This window comes from Neolamprologus brichardi, chromosome 4 (assembly GCF_056152115.1).
Source record: "Neolamprologus brichardi isolate AB-2024 chromosome 4, ASM5615211v1, whole genome shotgun sequence".
Classification (NCBI taxonomy): domain Eukaryota; kingdom Metazoa; phylum Chordata; class Actinopteri; order Cichliformes; family Cichlidae; genus Neolamprologus; species Neolamprologus brichardi.
The window spans coordinates 18,912,303-18,929,913 of NC_142107.1; the positions used below are offsets into that span (position 1 = coordinate 18,912,303).

Here is a 17,611-nt window from a genome sequence, read left to right on the forward strand (position 1 = left end):
GTCCTTCCACTGCATTACACTGTAAAATGCATGCCACTAAGCTGACATACATAAACTTTGCAGTTTTTTCATCAGATAAGCAAAGATATGAGAGAGTGAGCTTCACTTTCAGTTCCTGCTGCTCTTGATTGCGATTGTGATGCTTTTGAGTTCCACTTTTTTGTCTTGCTCAAATGTAACCCTATCATTTCCTGAACAGTACTCCCGCTTGAAATGCATGCTTTGTTGGAGGAGGGGGGGGGGGGGGGGGGGGGTGTAACTAAAGATTCTGCATTTTTCTTCTATGCTGTACATAAAATAAGTGTAAACAAATAGTCTAATGTTGCAGCTGGCTACACACATTAAATAATGCAGGCCGATACGCAGATACAGTGCAACTCTTTTGTCAGCAGATGTCACTCTAAACAAAAGGATCACACGAGCAGTGAAGTAGGGCATGTAGTGCAGTGAACGTGGCAGATGTGTAAAATTTGATGTGAGGAAACTGGACTGGTGAAGCACAAAAAAAGAAAAGGGAAAAAAGCCCTATAAAGATGATCGCACAAGTGTTCTATGCGAGCACAGATGGCGCAAATAAAGTTAAGTTTCATATGCAAATGCACAGGCGTCGATTGGACCTTCATACTGTTACAGAAAACTGAAATAATGTTGCTTCATTTCCAAGTAAAACAGTGCTATAGTCCCAGTTAAATATATAAATGTACGAATGTTCTCGTTCCTTATTTTGTAGTAATATTTTTTCTTTTTCAGAAATAAAAACAAACATAAAAAACGGATCCTCCTACACAACCTCTTCCCTTTCTGCTCGGACACGCGCAGTCGAGGGAGGAAGAGAGGGGGGCGGCGGGAGCGCGCTTTCCGTCTCTGGTTAGTGGACTGACAGCCAGCTGTGCAGCTACAACGACAACAACCTCCTGGATTTCCTACATACAACTAGATTAGAGTTGGTCTGCTACTGCTTCTAATCATACATTATAGCTGTTTTTCGGAGCAAACACTCGACGGCACACAGCTACGACCAGTATCATCGGCGTTTTCTGTGCTAACTAGCTAGAAGAGCATTCCTCCAACATGAATCCGTTGTGTAGCAGATGTAATCTAGTCGTTTACCCCACGGAAAAAGTGAATTGTCTGGACAAGGTAAGAACCGAAACCTTCTCGTTTTCGTATCTTTCTTTCTTAAATTAATGCTGATACACTGCCGTGGAGTGGTGCAGTGACTCAACTTATTTCAGCACCCCAAAAACTACAAATTTCACATATTTTTGTGAATGAATCGAACACCCCAACTGGACAGGTATTTCGCTAGCCTTGCAGGCTAACGGCTAACTCACGTCTGGAAGGCGGCGGCACAACAGTGCGTACACTAAAATCAAATTAAACCGCATTGTGGTATTGGTGGGTTATCTTAAGGGACCGGAATTTGTATTTTTGTCCCAAAGATGATAGCCTCAAGCTGTGGTACGGATTTACCCCAACCAGCACTTCACAGTGCTTCCGGAGAGCCATGTCTAGTCTAGGCCTGGCTCCAACCGCTGCTTTGACGAAACCTGACAATCAACGTTTTTAACCTCGATGGCAGATTCATTGTGTGTATTTAAAAATTATCTATTAACGCACGATTTATAAAGAGAACGGTATAGCCCCGTTGTCATATTTTTCGTGTCCACTGTTGTTGAAGACAACGTGGACTGATGTGGACGTGTCTGTGTCTAATTCACTGGCTAATCCAGGTCAGGGATGATTAGTCGAGCAGCCTAGTTAGTTTTTAGGCAAAGTAGACGTATAATCTCATCAATTGTAGCCACAGTGGATCTGTCGAAGCTACCAATTTGCACGGGAGCAACAACTGGTGTTAACATGGTGCTGCACGTCGTCTTCCTCTTTCCCTTTCAGCTTTGATGAGGCAAAGGTGTCCAGAATGTGTTGAATATTGCAGCAATCACTTCTGATGTAAATCTGTAAAGAGATATTGCACTCGCTGTGTTGATCAGGGTGGGGTCTGGTTGCTTGATATATGATCCATAGGTTATATTTGACCAAAGAAGGACCTGGGGCAAGTACCCAATTTGTCTAATGGAAGTCTGAATGGTCAATGAAAATCAATGCCTGTTGAGTTGTCTTATCTGTTGGGCTTAACAGATGGAAAAGGTGTAGAAAGGCACATTCACAAAGCAGTTTATCTAAAGGAACATCAGCAATGACTGGATACGTTACTGCTCTGCTTCACGGTTGTCTTCCCCAAGTGCCCTGTATTCAAATACATTTACGTCTTCCTGCATAAGCACCGTAGTACAAGTCATTTTAGCATGCTCGAAAGTTAGTGTAAATGCAAGTCAAATTGCCTGAACTACAGCTTGAATGCAGGCTGTAATTCAGCCTAAAGGAGCGTGCATTCCAGCAGACAGACACTCCCGTAAAACGTGCTCTGTCAGTGGCCTGCTGTGCTATCTCCCTTCTCTGAACTGAGCACAGGAGTGTAGCCCGCTGTCTGTCTTAGCTGCCATTCCACATCAGCGCACACCCCCTTTTAGACATGCCAAAACAACCTCCCTTTTCCCTTCTCCATGGGACACACACACATTGCCATTCTATTTTTGTTTTAAGCAGCAGAGTTGAAGATTTTTTTTCATGTACCAGGCTAGCTCAGGTGAATGCTCAGGGGCCTAAGGGCTCTGACACGTCTGTGTTTTTAATCTAAACCAAGTATCTTAACCTGACAAGCTTCTTCTTTTAATATCCCTCTTTTGAGAGGCTAAACCACATAGGCTTTTTTTGTCTGACAGTTGCATTCCTGTATAGCGGGGTAGGGCCCCGCGGGCAGCTGAACACACGTAAAGACAGGAAGTAAATTTTAGTTCAAGCTCTTGTTGGTAACGGTTTTGCCTTGTCATTTGGCTTCCTTTGACTACCTAAAATGCTTGCTGGTAGTAATGAGACGAGATGCATATTTGGCTCTAGTGTCCGACTCATCTACCAGAGTGGCTTTTTGTCGCTTGAGTTGAGGGCAGCTTTTGAACTGTAGCCAATGAAACTTTTAACGAGGAAGTGGTTTTTTTTTAAAAGCACAGGCTAATATGCAAATCACACTAGGTCCACTTTAAGTTGATATGCAGTTCTTGGATAAATAAAATTATTGGTGTGTTTTATTAAGCGATAGATTCAACACTTTAGCGGGAAGTGTGGATTTTCAAGTTAAACTGAGTATCTGTGCAGAGTCACAGAAACACTCAAACAAGCTTTGCAGGAGTGTCTGTGAATTTCTCATTGCCGCATGCTGTCTGCGTTTTGTATGACTGAAATATGCAAACTATTCCCACCCACAGGTGAAATGAAAGTCCTTGAACATCTTTAAGGGGGTTCATTAATAATTAACTGTGACGTATGTGTGGTTGTGTTCACAACCTAGCTGAACTGGTTAATTAGGTCTGCAGTTTAAAGCTTTTTCAAATGTATGTAAATATTGTGAGAATGTGCGTTATGACGGCTTGTGTTTTATTGAGTATGTAAAACATGCACTACTTCGACATGTTTGGCTTGTGAGCCTGTTAGTTGGGTCAACATATTTTGATTGTTCTTTGGAATTTATTTGTTGAAGCATGTCAGACACAGCTTTTATGCAACCAGTTATCTCCCACATGGCATCAAGTTTAGTAGGTAAGTCTCAGCCTAACTCTGAACAAGCAGCCTTTTGACAGAAAGCCAGAAGAAATACAGATTAGCCAAAGCCAAATGGAACTTTATTTATATGAAAATAAAATGGAAAACTTTTATGGAGCAAACAAAGAAGAAATAGCGTTGCATGTGCTTTATAAGTGCTTTTTATTTGTTATTTTATGTTTAAATTATTTCACATATTTAAACTGTGAGAATAGGGTTCTCGCAAACTGGGGAAAATGGAACAAATATCATGTCTTAATATTTGTACATGGCAATATATGATGCTATGCATATCTCTTTATTCATATAAGTAAATATAGACATGCAATACTGCAGTCACTCTAATTAAAACTGACATTTCATAAACATTTCATAGTTTGTTCTTAAAAGCAGGCAGTTTCCCAATGACACGTTTTGGTTTCTTTGAAGTGGGACTGTTTGAGGACCTGATCCACAGTCTGTGTGTTACCTACAATGATGGTTAGCGGCTCAGAAACTAACCAACGTACTGCTGTGGATGGAGTCCACACCAAATTGCATTTATCCTCCTGAAAAATCAATACTGCTTTTATGTATGCTATATTTAGAAGTTTTTTACTGCTTTATCCACCATTAGACACCTCTTTCAAACGAGGAACTGAAGGCGCTGTGCTTGTAAAAGCCACCAGTCTCCATTGAAAAAACACTGCCTTTTTTACTTTGTGAAAAATGGGAGATGCTGATCTACCACAGTCTCTGCTCAGTTAATGTTATAGTGTGACTTTTAGTTTTTTAATAAGGTAACTTGGGTCCAAACTATTATGCTAAACATAAAAATTTACAGCAGTAGACCAACACCACCTGTTATCTGCTTGGAAGAACTGCTGTTTTCATCAACAGTCTGGTCGTTTCAAAAAAAGAGCAATTTCTTTCTTAATGTCTGGTTTATAACTTCGCATCTGACACGTTTTGTTGCTCTCTAACCAATCTTTTAGAGTTATGGCTAACTTGTGTCCCATTTTTTTTTACTGTCATTGTTAACAATGTGGTTAGTCTGTAATTCCTCTGCTATGGAACAATAGTGTCTAAGATGGGAGCTTCAGTTGTACTGCTCCCTTTCAATCCCTGGAAGTTGTTAGAAATCTGGTTAATGGTAATGTTGTTCAAATTGAGGTGCTCTGTACAGTTTATACTTAAGCGTGATATAAACTCTTCCTATATGCCGAGATGTGGTTTATAATTTATAAATTGCTCCTATTAAAAATCACAATAACAATTTTCTGGCTTGCAGAATAGTCTCCCTACTTCTAACATTAAACGCCTTACTGTTTGTAGGTTAGTCTTATGCAAATTTGTTAATTCTGCAAAAGCTACACAATGTTGTGTAGGTTTAAAAAAAATCTTAAAGGTAAAGTAATGTCTGTATTTTCACTCTGTTATTCTTGCTCCAATTTTTGCTCCTTACCTTAGTTTCAGAGGAACCTGTCTGCTGCCTTTGCCTATATTTAGACAGATTATTTTGAGAGCTGATTCATGTTATCCAAATGTCACAAGAGTTGAGGACTCTGTGCAGCCACTGCCACCAGTCACATCTCTTTGATGACTCAGAGTCACAAACACGCATGAGGTGTTGACTTGACATCAAGTGGCCAGGTACTTCTGCTTGGTGTGAAGAAGTCAGTGCACATGTGGGGTTGGTTGTCCCAAACTATTACATGCTTATTTGTACCTGCACACATTTCTTGACTATAGGGGTTTACATCTTGATTCTTGGGCCACAATTTTTGTTCATATTTTTGATTTTCCTTTAGAAGGGATTGGGGGGGGAATAGTTTTCCCGTACATCTGATGACTTGATCATGATTGCATTCTGAACAAAAAAAAAAAACAAGATTTCAGCTGCTTTTTGGTCAAATTATTGACCAAAATGATTTTAAAGGAATGCGAAGAAGTATGTTCTGGCTTTTTCCATACCAGCTCACCTGGGTTCTTCAGGTTCATGAATTTTCTTGAACCTAAAAAGAAACATGGAAACATCTGTTCATAGTACATAGCAAAATTCAAAAAGAATACCTGGCCATGTAATTTTCAGCATTTTTGAGATTAGTTTCTTGTGAACATTAGCTAACATATATTGTTTATTTTTGTCTGCACCAAGGGACAACATTGATAAATTCCTGCATGTATTCAAATAGATAGATGCCACTAAGTGTTTTACAAAAATCTAAATGACCTATCTAAGAATCTTAGGTTAGAGAAAGTTAATGATATACAAATGTCTGCTGCAGGAAATTAAAAACTAGTGGAAATAATAATTATTAATGAAAGCATCTTTTTTCTTATAATATAAATGTAAACCCTCAGCAAACCACACAAAATTTCGCACATTTCACATGATTAGAGAGTTTATATGCAGATTATTTACACTTAAGCAGAAGTGTTTTGGCATTTCTTATCAACTCTGTCTCTTGTCTTTTCTGTAGTTTTGTTTCCCCACACAGAAATATGTGTATGTTACACATTACAGTCTGGTGTAGTTTGAAAAGTTAATATCATACTGGGGCATAGCCTGTCAAATCACAGTCTGCCTGCTGGACAGCAGAAATGCTCTGGGCCTGGGTGAAAATTAATGGTATCAGTTGGGCTAATAATTAACCTGCCTACATTAATTAGTTAGTTTCCTATAATAGCACCAGCCAGATGTGTGAACTTTGTCTTTAGGCATGTGCTATCTTGTGGAAGACTAATCATTCACACTCGCAGAGCTGCTGTGCACTGTGGTGTGTGGTGTGTTGGTTTTGGCCACTGTTGGAGACAAACAGCCCTCACAGCATGTTTCAAACTATACCACTTCCCAAATTGTCTGTACTGAAGTTTAATTTCTGGATATTTAGCCATAGGTAGGGAAATATTTCATTATGGTACCAGGAGACATCCTTGGGTGCACTAAATTCCTCACAGGTCTAATATGGTGATTAACAGAGGACTGAAACATACATATCCACTTAATGTGGAACATAGATAGTAATGAAACTGTTTTTGTGTTAAAGTGATAATGAGACTGTCAATTAATCAAATGGGAAAGTAACACCAGCCAAGCCCTTGAAAATGTGTCTGCTTTAGTGTCTCTTAGGAGGTGCCCAAATGGTGTTTCCAACCAATATTTCTATTGAAATCTATTGAAAGCAGTCATTTGGTTTTGTGTTTTGGTTTACTATTGGACCATGGTGAGTGAGTAATCTGCCCTAATTATGTACTAAATGTGAAATCGCAAGTGGTTGGCACAACAGGCCTGGGGTACTTTAATGCTTTAAGCTGGGCACTTCTATCAGAATATTTTTAGTATGTTATAGTATGCATCTGGTCAGACTCTCAGTACGTTTCCTCCTGATTTGTCTGCATAGACTGTGTGTTTAAAGGGTTACTGACCTTCCATGCATCTACATGGGATTTTACGTGGTCCATTTGTATTTGACTCTTACTGAGAGGAAGCTGTGAGACTGAGTGAACGTCTCGGCTCTTGGCTCGATCGTTGGGTCCACGCTGACACAAATACATCATGCATTAACACATATAACCTACATACAGTAATACACACATCCACCGACAGGGTTAATTCTCACGCACACACAGACACAGGCGTACATACACAACTGCCCTTGAGCTGTGCTGATGCAGGGAGACGGAGCATTTTTTTAAAATGGTGTTTTATTTCTAGGGCTCTAGTTCTGCAGTGTCCTCATTTTACAGCTGACTGCCAGATCTTGTCTTGGCACCCAAGAGCCAGGTTTTCCTGGAGCTGGACAGGGCTAACTGCAGGATGACCTCTCTAACACATGGCTGGAATGTTTCTCTTTCACATATTTTTGTTTGTCCATTTCTTTCTGACTGCCACCTACTCATCTTATCATAGATAGGTGATAGCAGTTTGTTGGTGGTGTTAAAGAAGGCAGGGTAGAGTTGAGGGTTCACCCATGGTTCTGTGCGCATGTATGGGTTTTTGCAAAAGGGATCTTATCAGTTGCCTCCCAGTGAGTCTTTAATCCTGCTGTTCAATGCCACTACCATTAGCAGCACTAGTCCTTGTTCAGCAAGCGTGACATAGCAGTACCTGAAGCAGTTTTGCACCTGTTGCAGTTTCTTATTTAGAGTAGCTCTCCAGGTCATGTAAAAGGCTGCAGTCCAGCATGGTGGAGATGGAGGTTGGTGTACTAGTGTGGAGAGCCACTGGTCACCCAGCAGATAGGGAAGGCCTTGGTTTAGCTGGTTAGGACCAGGGATGACCATGAAATTCGAACAGTAGAATGATATTTAAGTTTTAAAACATAATATTTTCACCTCAGTATTTATTTACTTTTTGTCTAAAATATAAATGTTCTTTTAACCAGTGTCTGGTTGGATGCACATTACCAAAAGAATACAGGAATTAAACTTCGACGCAGTGTTTTTGTGACATGATAAATACGCCATTCACAGAGAACCTACCAGGCTCTACCTTTGAATGTATGTCAGTAGTCTTTAAACCCACAAAAACAGTGTTGCACTGTATTGCCAGGGCTAGATTTCTAGAAACAAAACAAATCCTGTTTTCCTTGCTTTTCTAACAATACCACTGAAACTTAGTCAGCTCAGGCATGATGTCACTCCCAATTCTGACATTCGACTTCAGAAGAAATAATAAACTCAGCAGTAAGAGAGAACTTAATCCAGCATGAAATGTACCAGGTAATGTTATCGTGCTCCAAATCTGCCTTTGGGATAGTTGGGGAACTTCGAAGTTAAATAACTGTGGAAGAATATCAACTAGTATTTTTTATTATTTTTTTGCATAAAATGCCCAGCCACAGTTGGCAGGTGACACATTTCCAAATAAAGAGGGGGGTTTTCCACTAGTAAATCAATCACTCTGTTCTCTCAGATAGATGGGAAAAAAATAACCAAACACACTTGGAGGAGTGTCATTGTAACTAGGTGAACTGCCCAAGTAAAGTCAATATATAAAGAGTGTGTTCATATATCATACCATTACTCAGAATGTTCAGATTACACTAAGACGAGTGGCTGATATTTGCATTGTATCACATATTGGTGTTGAGTGACCATAATGATGTCATCTATGGCCACTGCTACGCCTAAAGATATGTCTGCTGTGGGCAGTAGGCTAAATGCATACTAAGCACTTAAAGTGTCATTGGTGGTCCTTTACCCTGTCCATGATGTTTAGGCTATAAATTTGAATATTTAGATCTTGGTGGAGCTGTATAATTTCCCCTCTTCAAAAGGCTTTGTTTCTTCAGTGCATTTTGGCACCTGTTTAGAGTCGTCTGCTAGTGATTAGTTCAGTTGAAGAGACTGTTTGCTTTGAACTGTCATGCTGTCCAAGCAAAGGTCTCGGTTGATGAGGGTCGCCATCGTGGAATCTGGGTTAGCAGGTTGGGCAAGACTTAGGGATAGTTTGCTAAACAGATGAGTTCAGCAAACTTGTTCTCAAGGTCAATATTTATTCTAGGAAACAACGGGAGTATCAAGGTCCATGCTCCGCTCACGTGTGTGACTCAACAGAATTTTCATTTACACTTGTCTATTTAGGCTCCACATGGATAATTTATTACTAGTTTATTATTAAAGAATTGGGGAATTTTGGAAGGGATAATAATAGAGACTAATTAATAGTGAGTATGATACTGGGCTGCTGCGTTGGAAGTAGATCAACCTGCAAAGATGGCTGCCAGCACAGCTGCAGATCAGCTGAAGCTATAGGAAATGGAATCTGCTTGCAGTATGCTGTTGTTTGTGAAGGGATTTGCCATCGCAGTTCTAGACAGAAGAATGAAGAGCAGGAAAAAGTAACATGATGTGTCCATCTGCAGCTCCCTCAGGCTTCAGCTGGGTTGTAGTGGGATAAAGAGTTTGCATTCGAAGGCTTGGCACAGTGCGTTTGGCTGCGGATCACAGCTCCGCTGAGGAGAGCCGAGGCCTGATTTCCACTGTGTGCTGCTTCTTTTGTATGCCTCAGTACAGTATTGCTTACCCCCAGCTACAAACACCCATGCCAAACACATTCATACACTTGCTTGTTGTCGGTACACACCTCTCTGGGTGGGCTGTTAACATCCAGACAGAACAAAAGTTGATCTCAAAATCAACCTGAAGCCATATCTTTTGATTTGATCATTTCTGAAGCCTCCATTGTGCTGCATGTTTCCATTCATAATAGTGCCAGGATTGCATTGTCGATCTACAGCGTACATATGCAATAACCCTCAACATTATAGTGATTTATTCCAAGCACCCTGTAACACATCAAATTGCACTGCACACAACAGAACCTGATGTTGTATTTCCATATGCTTCTGTGGTTTTATCCTCTGCTTTGAATCATCTTTTCCTTGTTGTTTGTTTGGAAGACTAGTGTTTAGTGTATGGGCAGTTGGTGTAGAAAATGATAAAGAGTAGGTGAAAGAAAGAGAGGGAGGGCAAAGCGCCTCAAGGCCATGTTAATAAGGACTCACTCTTTCTCTCTCACTCTCTCTTTATGTCTCTGCGCTCCTCCCTTCATTCCCTTGATGATAGCAGGAACAGCCAGATCATTGCTTCACTGTCTGGCGTTTTCTTTCTCTTGCCCACCCCTCCCAAACATGCTCCCTTCCTCTTGCTTTCTCCAGCTCCTTACTTTCATGTTTCCTCCCTCCTCTCGGTTTTCTCCAATCTTCAGTCCCTCTCTCTGAATCTTCAGGCTGCAAATCAGCCCAGTGCCAGATGAGTGAAGAAGAAGGAGGCATGAGGGCGAGTGGGTGGTAGGAAGGGAGAAAGGGTGGCTAGGGAGATGGAGGCACAACATCTTGTGACAATGGTAGGGGAGTCGAAGAGTGGCCTGCACACCAAGCAGAGTCTCTGTAGCAAGTATGTCGCTGCTGTCTTTGCACTTAACCTCATAGCTAATGGTAAAGGTGTGAAAATTTGTGACCACAAGAAAATAAACACATAAACTGTACAGCTATCCTTTGTCGCTCACACAAGAGTATCGAGACCTGCTTATAAATAGCAAATACAATTTGCTAGCAAAGGAGAAGTTGTTTTGTTTCTGACTCTTCAGTGCCAGCTGACGTAAAACTGCATTGCTTCACGTTTTTCACACAGACCTAACAGTTGTCCTAACTCTCATTTCACTTCCCTCTGTTTGCTGATGTATCAGCATCTCTTTGTATACAAGTAAAATAAATCAAACTCTCCTTGCTTAACTTATTGTGTCCTCTCTGTTTTGACAGTATTGGCATAAAGGATGCTTCAGCTGCGAGGTCTGCAAAATGACTCTAAACATGAAGAATTACAAAGGCTTCGAGAAGAGACCATACTGCAATGCGTAAGTTGTCCCTAAGTTAATCACTTTGTGTGTGTCAGTGAACATGTCTCATGTTTTGTCCTCAAGCAATTCAGCTTGCATCCCTAAGACAGAGTGACAGCAGTGTTTAATTTGTCCACAGCCTGAAATGGGACTCTGTTTGTGTGTGTGTGCTGCGACCCAACTAAGGCCCCTCTTTCCCTCCCTTGCCGGTTATCTGTAACTATTCCAGCTCCCCCTTCAGAGAAAACGCCTCGATGTGGTGTGGGAAAGTGCCTCCCTCCCTTCTCCTCGGTAGGGAAGGGGGGGGGTATCAACAAAGGAAATTCCTGAAGTTCCTCTACAGTGACACAGGCGGACACTGAAAACTACCATGTCCGCTCACGCTTAAGCACTAAAGGCTCATCAGGAATTTATGGAATCCCCCTCTCTCATTACTTATAATGATTTTCTTCTCCTCTGTGTGTGTTTGTGAGAGCTTGAGTGGAAGTTCAGAGAGGGAATGAAGGCAGGAGGCGTGGCTTCATGTTCTGACAAGCTCTTTTGCTGAACTGCCATTTTATTGTTGAGGAAATGACTCAAGACAACATGCTACCATTGTCACTTTCAACTTCAGTGTGAAAATAGAAGTAGTATGCTTGTTATTGTCAGCAGTGACATGTAGGATTTAGCTTCCTTTGTGATTAAAACCTTTGTTTGTTGGGGTTTTTGGGGGTGTACATTGACATTATAATATAGACATTCCAGAGTTAAATGCTTTAAAGTAACTGCAAGTAAGTGCCCAGAAGTTTCAAGATGACTGTCAAGTCAGAAGGACTTTGCAGTATCTCTCGAGCATCTGGAGGGACACAAACATGTCGTATGTTTTATGTCATGGCATGTATTGGTGCAGAAACGGAGTAAGAAAGGCATTTGAGAAATTCCCTGCCCCACCCTGTTTAAAAAAAGAAACTGAGATAAGAAACCCAAGTGTTGAACTGATTTGCTCATTTGATTAGAACTTCACAGTCCAAACAGACAGGAGTGTAGAGTCTAACTTGATCGACTGGTAGAAACATACAAATGCTAAGGAAAAGTCTAAATGTTACGGTTTCATTTTTTGTTTTGAAACCACATTTTTCTTCTCAGTGTATTTGGCTGCTAAAAGTTGTTGCCTGTGCATGTTGTTTTTTTATTTCCACATAAGCTGCTAACAACCATGTGCCCTGTCAGGTAATACAGGTGATGGCAGCTTGGTATGGCCATTAAAAAAAAAAAGAAGAAAATGTTTCCTTGTCTTTCTGTTCATTGATCTGGATTTGATTCCCTTTCTTCTCTGAAGTTGGAATATGTCTAACTACTTGGGAAGCTGCAATTTAACCTGAGAAAGCGAGTTAGAAATGATTAACTGCCAAATACGATAAGCAAAACCTGCCTTTAAATGCAAATCATTTCTGGGTTAAACTGCAGTGTAGGTCGGCCAGTTTATACAGTAGACACGTGTATCTATCATCATATTTTGACCTTTTTTAACTGGAGAAGCAAAGGTCTTACTGCAACAAACAATAGCTCCAAGCTATAGTGGACTTTGAAACTGAGCCAACCAAATTGAATTGAACCACTGATGTTTAACAGATAATACTTGAGCTTTTCCTACTGAAACATTTACATCGTCTCTGCATTTTTGTTGTCCCTGTATATAAATCAAAACTGCCATGTAAGCAGAACAATTAAAATACAATTAAAATAAAGCCATACAGGTGCTGTATACTCGTACAACTGTGCCTCCTCTGACTTTCCCTGTTGGCTTGATTTCAGCTGAGGTCTAATTGTGCCACAATGAGTGTAAACACCTGTTTGTAGGCCTAATTATAAGCTCATATATGATGATAATATGTGGTAATGTTAATGACTGTTATTAGTCGTGAAACATCTGTTCTTGTTTTAGTGTGTAACTCAGACTCTTATCACTGCTTTCATTCACATTTATATTTAGCTTGTTGGCCTCCTACAGCAGGTGACATCTCATCCTACTATCCCATTTGTTTACTAAAAATTAAAATGGCCCCTTCTTTTCCCAATTTCTGCTTCCGATGTTCCCTTGGTAAGGCAGGGAGGCCCTTCAGAGCCTGTTTATTATGCCTCTTTCCGTTTGTTTAAAACGGCCTTGTTTGAGTAAACATCATCAGTGGAAGAGCTTGCCGCTACTTCAAGAAAGGAATGCAGCTCGCATCCCCTGTTATTATTCTGTGGGATAACGACTTTATCATTACTCCTCTATATTTGTACTTAGTAAGTGATATAGGCGCTGTTTATTTTCTCTGTATTCCCATCCACCTCCTCCCTGAGAATCTCTGGTTAGATAGTTAGAAGTGGTGGGAGATTAGGAGGATAAGTAGAGAGGAGAATTCATTATTCCCCCCAGAGACTAAAGGAGCCAAATAATAGGATACTACCTTAATGACTGATGTGATATTAATTTGAGCATCACACAGTGTTGTTATAGCATCTCATGATTCCTTGATTTACTGTTGTTTTTACAATGCAATTTCCTTACTTCCCCTGGACTTGGGCAATTTTCTCTATAGTCTAAGTATCTCGCCACCCTCATGAGATCGCTCATAACCGATAACCATCCTCCATAATATACATACTGTGTTTACATAAAATGAGCGATTTAGATTACTGTAACTCTTGACCATAAGTGGGTGTATATTAGCTCAACAACTAAAACTGTAAGTCCTCCATTTGTCTGGCTCTTGTTACTTTTTCCCCCATATTCTTTGGGCTTTTATGTATCTAGTATCTGTGTCTACATTTTTATGTGCATAAAGCGGCACACCCTCTTTGCTTTTCACCATGCTATCCCCCCAAACACACACACGGCCAAGCACACACTATCAGTGCCTCAAAGAGTTTGAGAGGAACTCTTCAAAAGGAAACGTTTAATAAGCACTACAAGCTCATTCATTCCGAAGAGTGAAGAGTTGCAAACTTATGTCCTAAGTGTCAGTTAGAAATTTATTACATTCAATTTTGCATTAATGTAATAATAATAACAATAATAATAATGGTGATAGTGTGGAATTAATGTACAAATGTAACAACAAGTTTTTTAAAAATCCCCTTGATTGTCACACTGTAGCTGATTATAGTAAAAATAATAATCACCATTATTTTGGTTAGTATGACAGTCCAAATTGCACTTGAAAACTGTTCTTTTTAGTTAGTTAGGTTTTGATGATTGTGTCTTTTGACTCTGGCTCACAATAGCACCTCTAGTCTTTGTTGGCTCGCCTCCACTGTTTGAATGTTTCCGGGTACAGATGGGGGTGAAGAAAGTCCTGAGCCACGGTCGAGCACCGGGTAGAAATGAGAGCTTCATGGCTAAAATGGATGCAAACGAGTAATCCTTTTAAGCAAATTATTTTGAGTTAATAATTGATGCAGAAAAAAAATGTAATTGATATTAAAATCTGATTTATTGTCTAACTCTATTGTCCATTGTCACAAGATAACTCAAGTTGATTTATTTTTATGCTGGAAGCTGACTGACAAAGAGACTGTTATCTGCTGCACATAGTGCAACTGTGTGTGTGTGTGTGTGCGTGCGTGTGTGTGTGTGTGTGTTTTTGTGAGGCTGCTGTTCAGATTTCACAGTTAGCTGCCCCTCAGTTACGCATTGAACTTGTTGAGTAGGATGCTGTGTAAATGTAGATGAAATGTTCTTGCTGAATGATTCATTACAACCTTTCCAGGTCTCACAGGGTCAAGCTGGCCACAGCATCTCCTGGTTCCACTATTCAAACAGGCCTCTCCTCCATCACAGTAGGCAGCTTGTGTGTGTGTGTGATTACACATGCGTGGCCTCCTGACTACCCCACTTCCCTCCATTTTGATCACTCCCTGTTTAGCATTTGTGCATGTGTCAACCCTTCCCGTTTGCGACTTATTACCTTGTTATACAAGCTGACAGACAGATGAGTGTTCTTTTGACTCATTCATAGCCTCAAACTTGCACAGAATCATGAGCTTGGTTACACACACCGACAGAAAGACACACACACTCTTCTCAGATCTCACTGAGTCACTAAGCTTGTATCTGAAATTTAATGGCCCTTGAGTGCAACAGTTTACAGATACAAAGGTGACATAAACACAGTTAACACAGATCAGGTGCAACCTAGACACGCCCAGCTTTAGAAACAAAAAGCACATATTAGTTTCCCAGCTTTGATAAAGGCACACATACCCGGACAAATTTAAGGGATAGATTGCTTGTAAAATGACCTGTAGGGATGCTTGATAGCAGCCAGTTTGTAAAATTCTTCTCCATACAAATAGGCATTTGGCAGTGCAACTAGCATATTCTCAGAAAAGTACTGCTATTAAAAGGCCAGATTTTTTAAAAATTATTTATATAGGGTCAAGGATCTGTAACGTTGTTGATGGATAAAAAAAATTAGAGCAATAGTACCATGGCCGTTTTTTTCCCCTTTAGACCATGAGGTTTTTTTGCTCCTTAATTTAGGATTTAATGTGGTAATTAATGTATGCACTCAGCTGTGAGTTGCTTGTGTACGATAAACAAATGAGGTTAGTGCGCTTCTATAGGAAAATGCCTTTTTGCTTTTATCACTATATGTCTGAGAGTAGTGAAAGTGTACTTTAATTTGCATGATTTGATTAGCTCACCTAGCCTCAGCTGCTAGGATAGCAAACCACTACATCTAAATGTGTAGATAAATGTTGCTTCAGGAAATTGAGAGCCATATACCTCTGTGTGTAGATGGACACAGAAACACTGTTTGGGTTGAAATTCCAACTTCCAGTTTCTGCTGTTGTCCAGATCTGACTACTTTTTTCTACTTCCCGTTCTCCAAAATTGTCCCTTTTTAAAATTAGCTGGTGTACGCTGTAATTAGCTGTTGTCAAGGAAACCGTAAACATATTGCCTAAGTGGGTTACCCAGAGGCATGGAGACTTGTTAAAGATTTTTCGAGGTCACCCAGTGCTAAGAGGCAGGCTGGGAACTTCAGTTCATATGAGCAGTTAGATAAGCTGTTTGGGCTCTTCCGCTCCTGCTGGACTACTGCCATGTTCTTTTGCAGCCTTAAGGACCACACTGAACTGGCAGGCACAATTATTTGTGGACCTGAAGGCTACTTGTACTCAGAAGCCTCCAGTGTATAAAAACACAGAGTTATGCCACATATACACGCACATGCACACATTAACTAGTGATTGCAGTTCATGCAGTCATTATGTAAGTATGTAATGAACAGCTTTTGCTTGGTGTGCTGCATGTGAGCATGCTTATGCTGACCAAAACAGTATTTATATTTGCTGTATGTTTTCCAAACAGAGCATTTTCTCCTAAGCAGCTGGAGTTCCGATGGTTGTTACGGATCTGAGACTGCCAAGAAGATTCCCAGAATCAGTTGAGGGGGAAAAAATGGTCCCTTTGCGGTTTGCTGAAAGGAGCTGCTTATGACATCATTCACACTCGCCCATGATCTCTTTGACTCTGTTGCTGTGTTGGGTGCATGCTGTTCCTCTAGTGTGCATATATGTACATATATGTGTCAGGGTTTTTTTCACGCCTGCTATGGCTTGCCACAAAACATTACAACCTTGAGCCCACACCTAGTTTCCTCTGTCTCAGAGTACCTTGGCTCTCACTGACAGAGCGTTGTGTGTTATACTGACATGCTTTTTGTATGCAGGGGCTCTTAACTCAACCTCAGGACCACCTTGAATAACAAATGACCCCAGAGTGGGGCCACAGACTGCACACTGCTTGACTTGTGCTGTTTTTCTAGGCTTGAGCGTCACAGTGAGAGTCTCAGTGGAAGCTGGCAGCTGCCTATGTGTGTCTACTATGTATTTACAATCTCTGCTGTTCTGTTTATTTTACAGACACTACCCCAAGTCAAGCTTCACCTGTGTGACTGACACTCCAGAGAACCTCCGCCTCAAACAGCAGAGCAAGATACAGAGCCAGGTAACCCATTGGGAATATCCATAATATTCACTGCTGAACTAAACTTCAGCTGCACAACATACCGAGTATAACACTGTGCCATGTGTTTGTGCATAACAGGGCAGTAGAAAAGTATGCTTAATTTAAAAATTCAATGATGGTTGAACTTGGTAGTAAGTCTAACACGACCAGCTTTCAGATAACATATTCAGTCTTGCTCCATTTCAGCGTCCGTCTGCATGCTCACAGCTTTAAAACAAAGCCCTGAGAAATCAAGCATGAAATTGACACAAGTAACACATTTGAAGCTGGGAGGCCCATAGTCATGCAAACTAAAACTGAGACAAACTAGAACAGAAACAACTCAGCATTTATAATCAAAAGATGTACAGACTGGAACATATGAAAAGGGGCCTTGCTTAAATGTGTTTTGCAAGAATTTCAGTTTCCCTTTATTGAGATTTGAAAAGAAAAAGTCTTGTTAGACAAGAAGACATTGCAACATTTATGGCTGTAACGCTGAATGTAAGCTCATTTGCTCAAGGACCTCATTATACCCACCATCCAGTGCATGTCAAATAACACGCTACAACAAAGTTCACATCAATTTGCCCACTTATTTTCTAACCGCTGTTTCTGTTGTTCCCTTACTACTTGATTTTTTTTTT

General features: G+C 40.5%; 1 protein-coding gene across 2 annotated transcripts in view; it reads left to right on the plus strand.

Moving 5' to 3' along the window:
• The first annotated feature begins 820 nt into the window (after positions 1-820).
• Positions 821-17,611, plus strand: part of lasp1 (LIM and SH3 protein 1) — a 30,743-nt gene continuing 13,952 nt past the window's right edge. The window contains exons 1-3 of one of the 2 annotated variants that reach the window (XM_006798301.2): positions 821-1,140; positions 10,908-11,002; positions 16,880-16,964. In XM_006798301.2, coding sequence (XP_006798364.1) covers positions 1,072-1,140; positions 10,908-11,002; positions 16,880-16,964 — 249 coding nt within the window. In that variant the 5' untranslated portion in view covers positions 821-1,071. Of the gene's footprint in view, positions 1,141-1,306; positions 1,358-10,907; positions 11,003-16,879; positions 16,965-17,611 lie in introns of those variants that run through there. The other variant, XM_035910898.2, reaches the window with a different exon arrangement.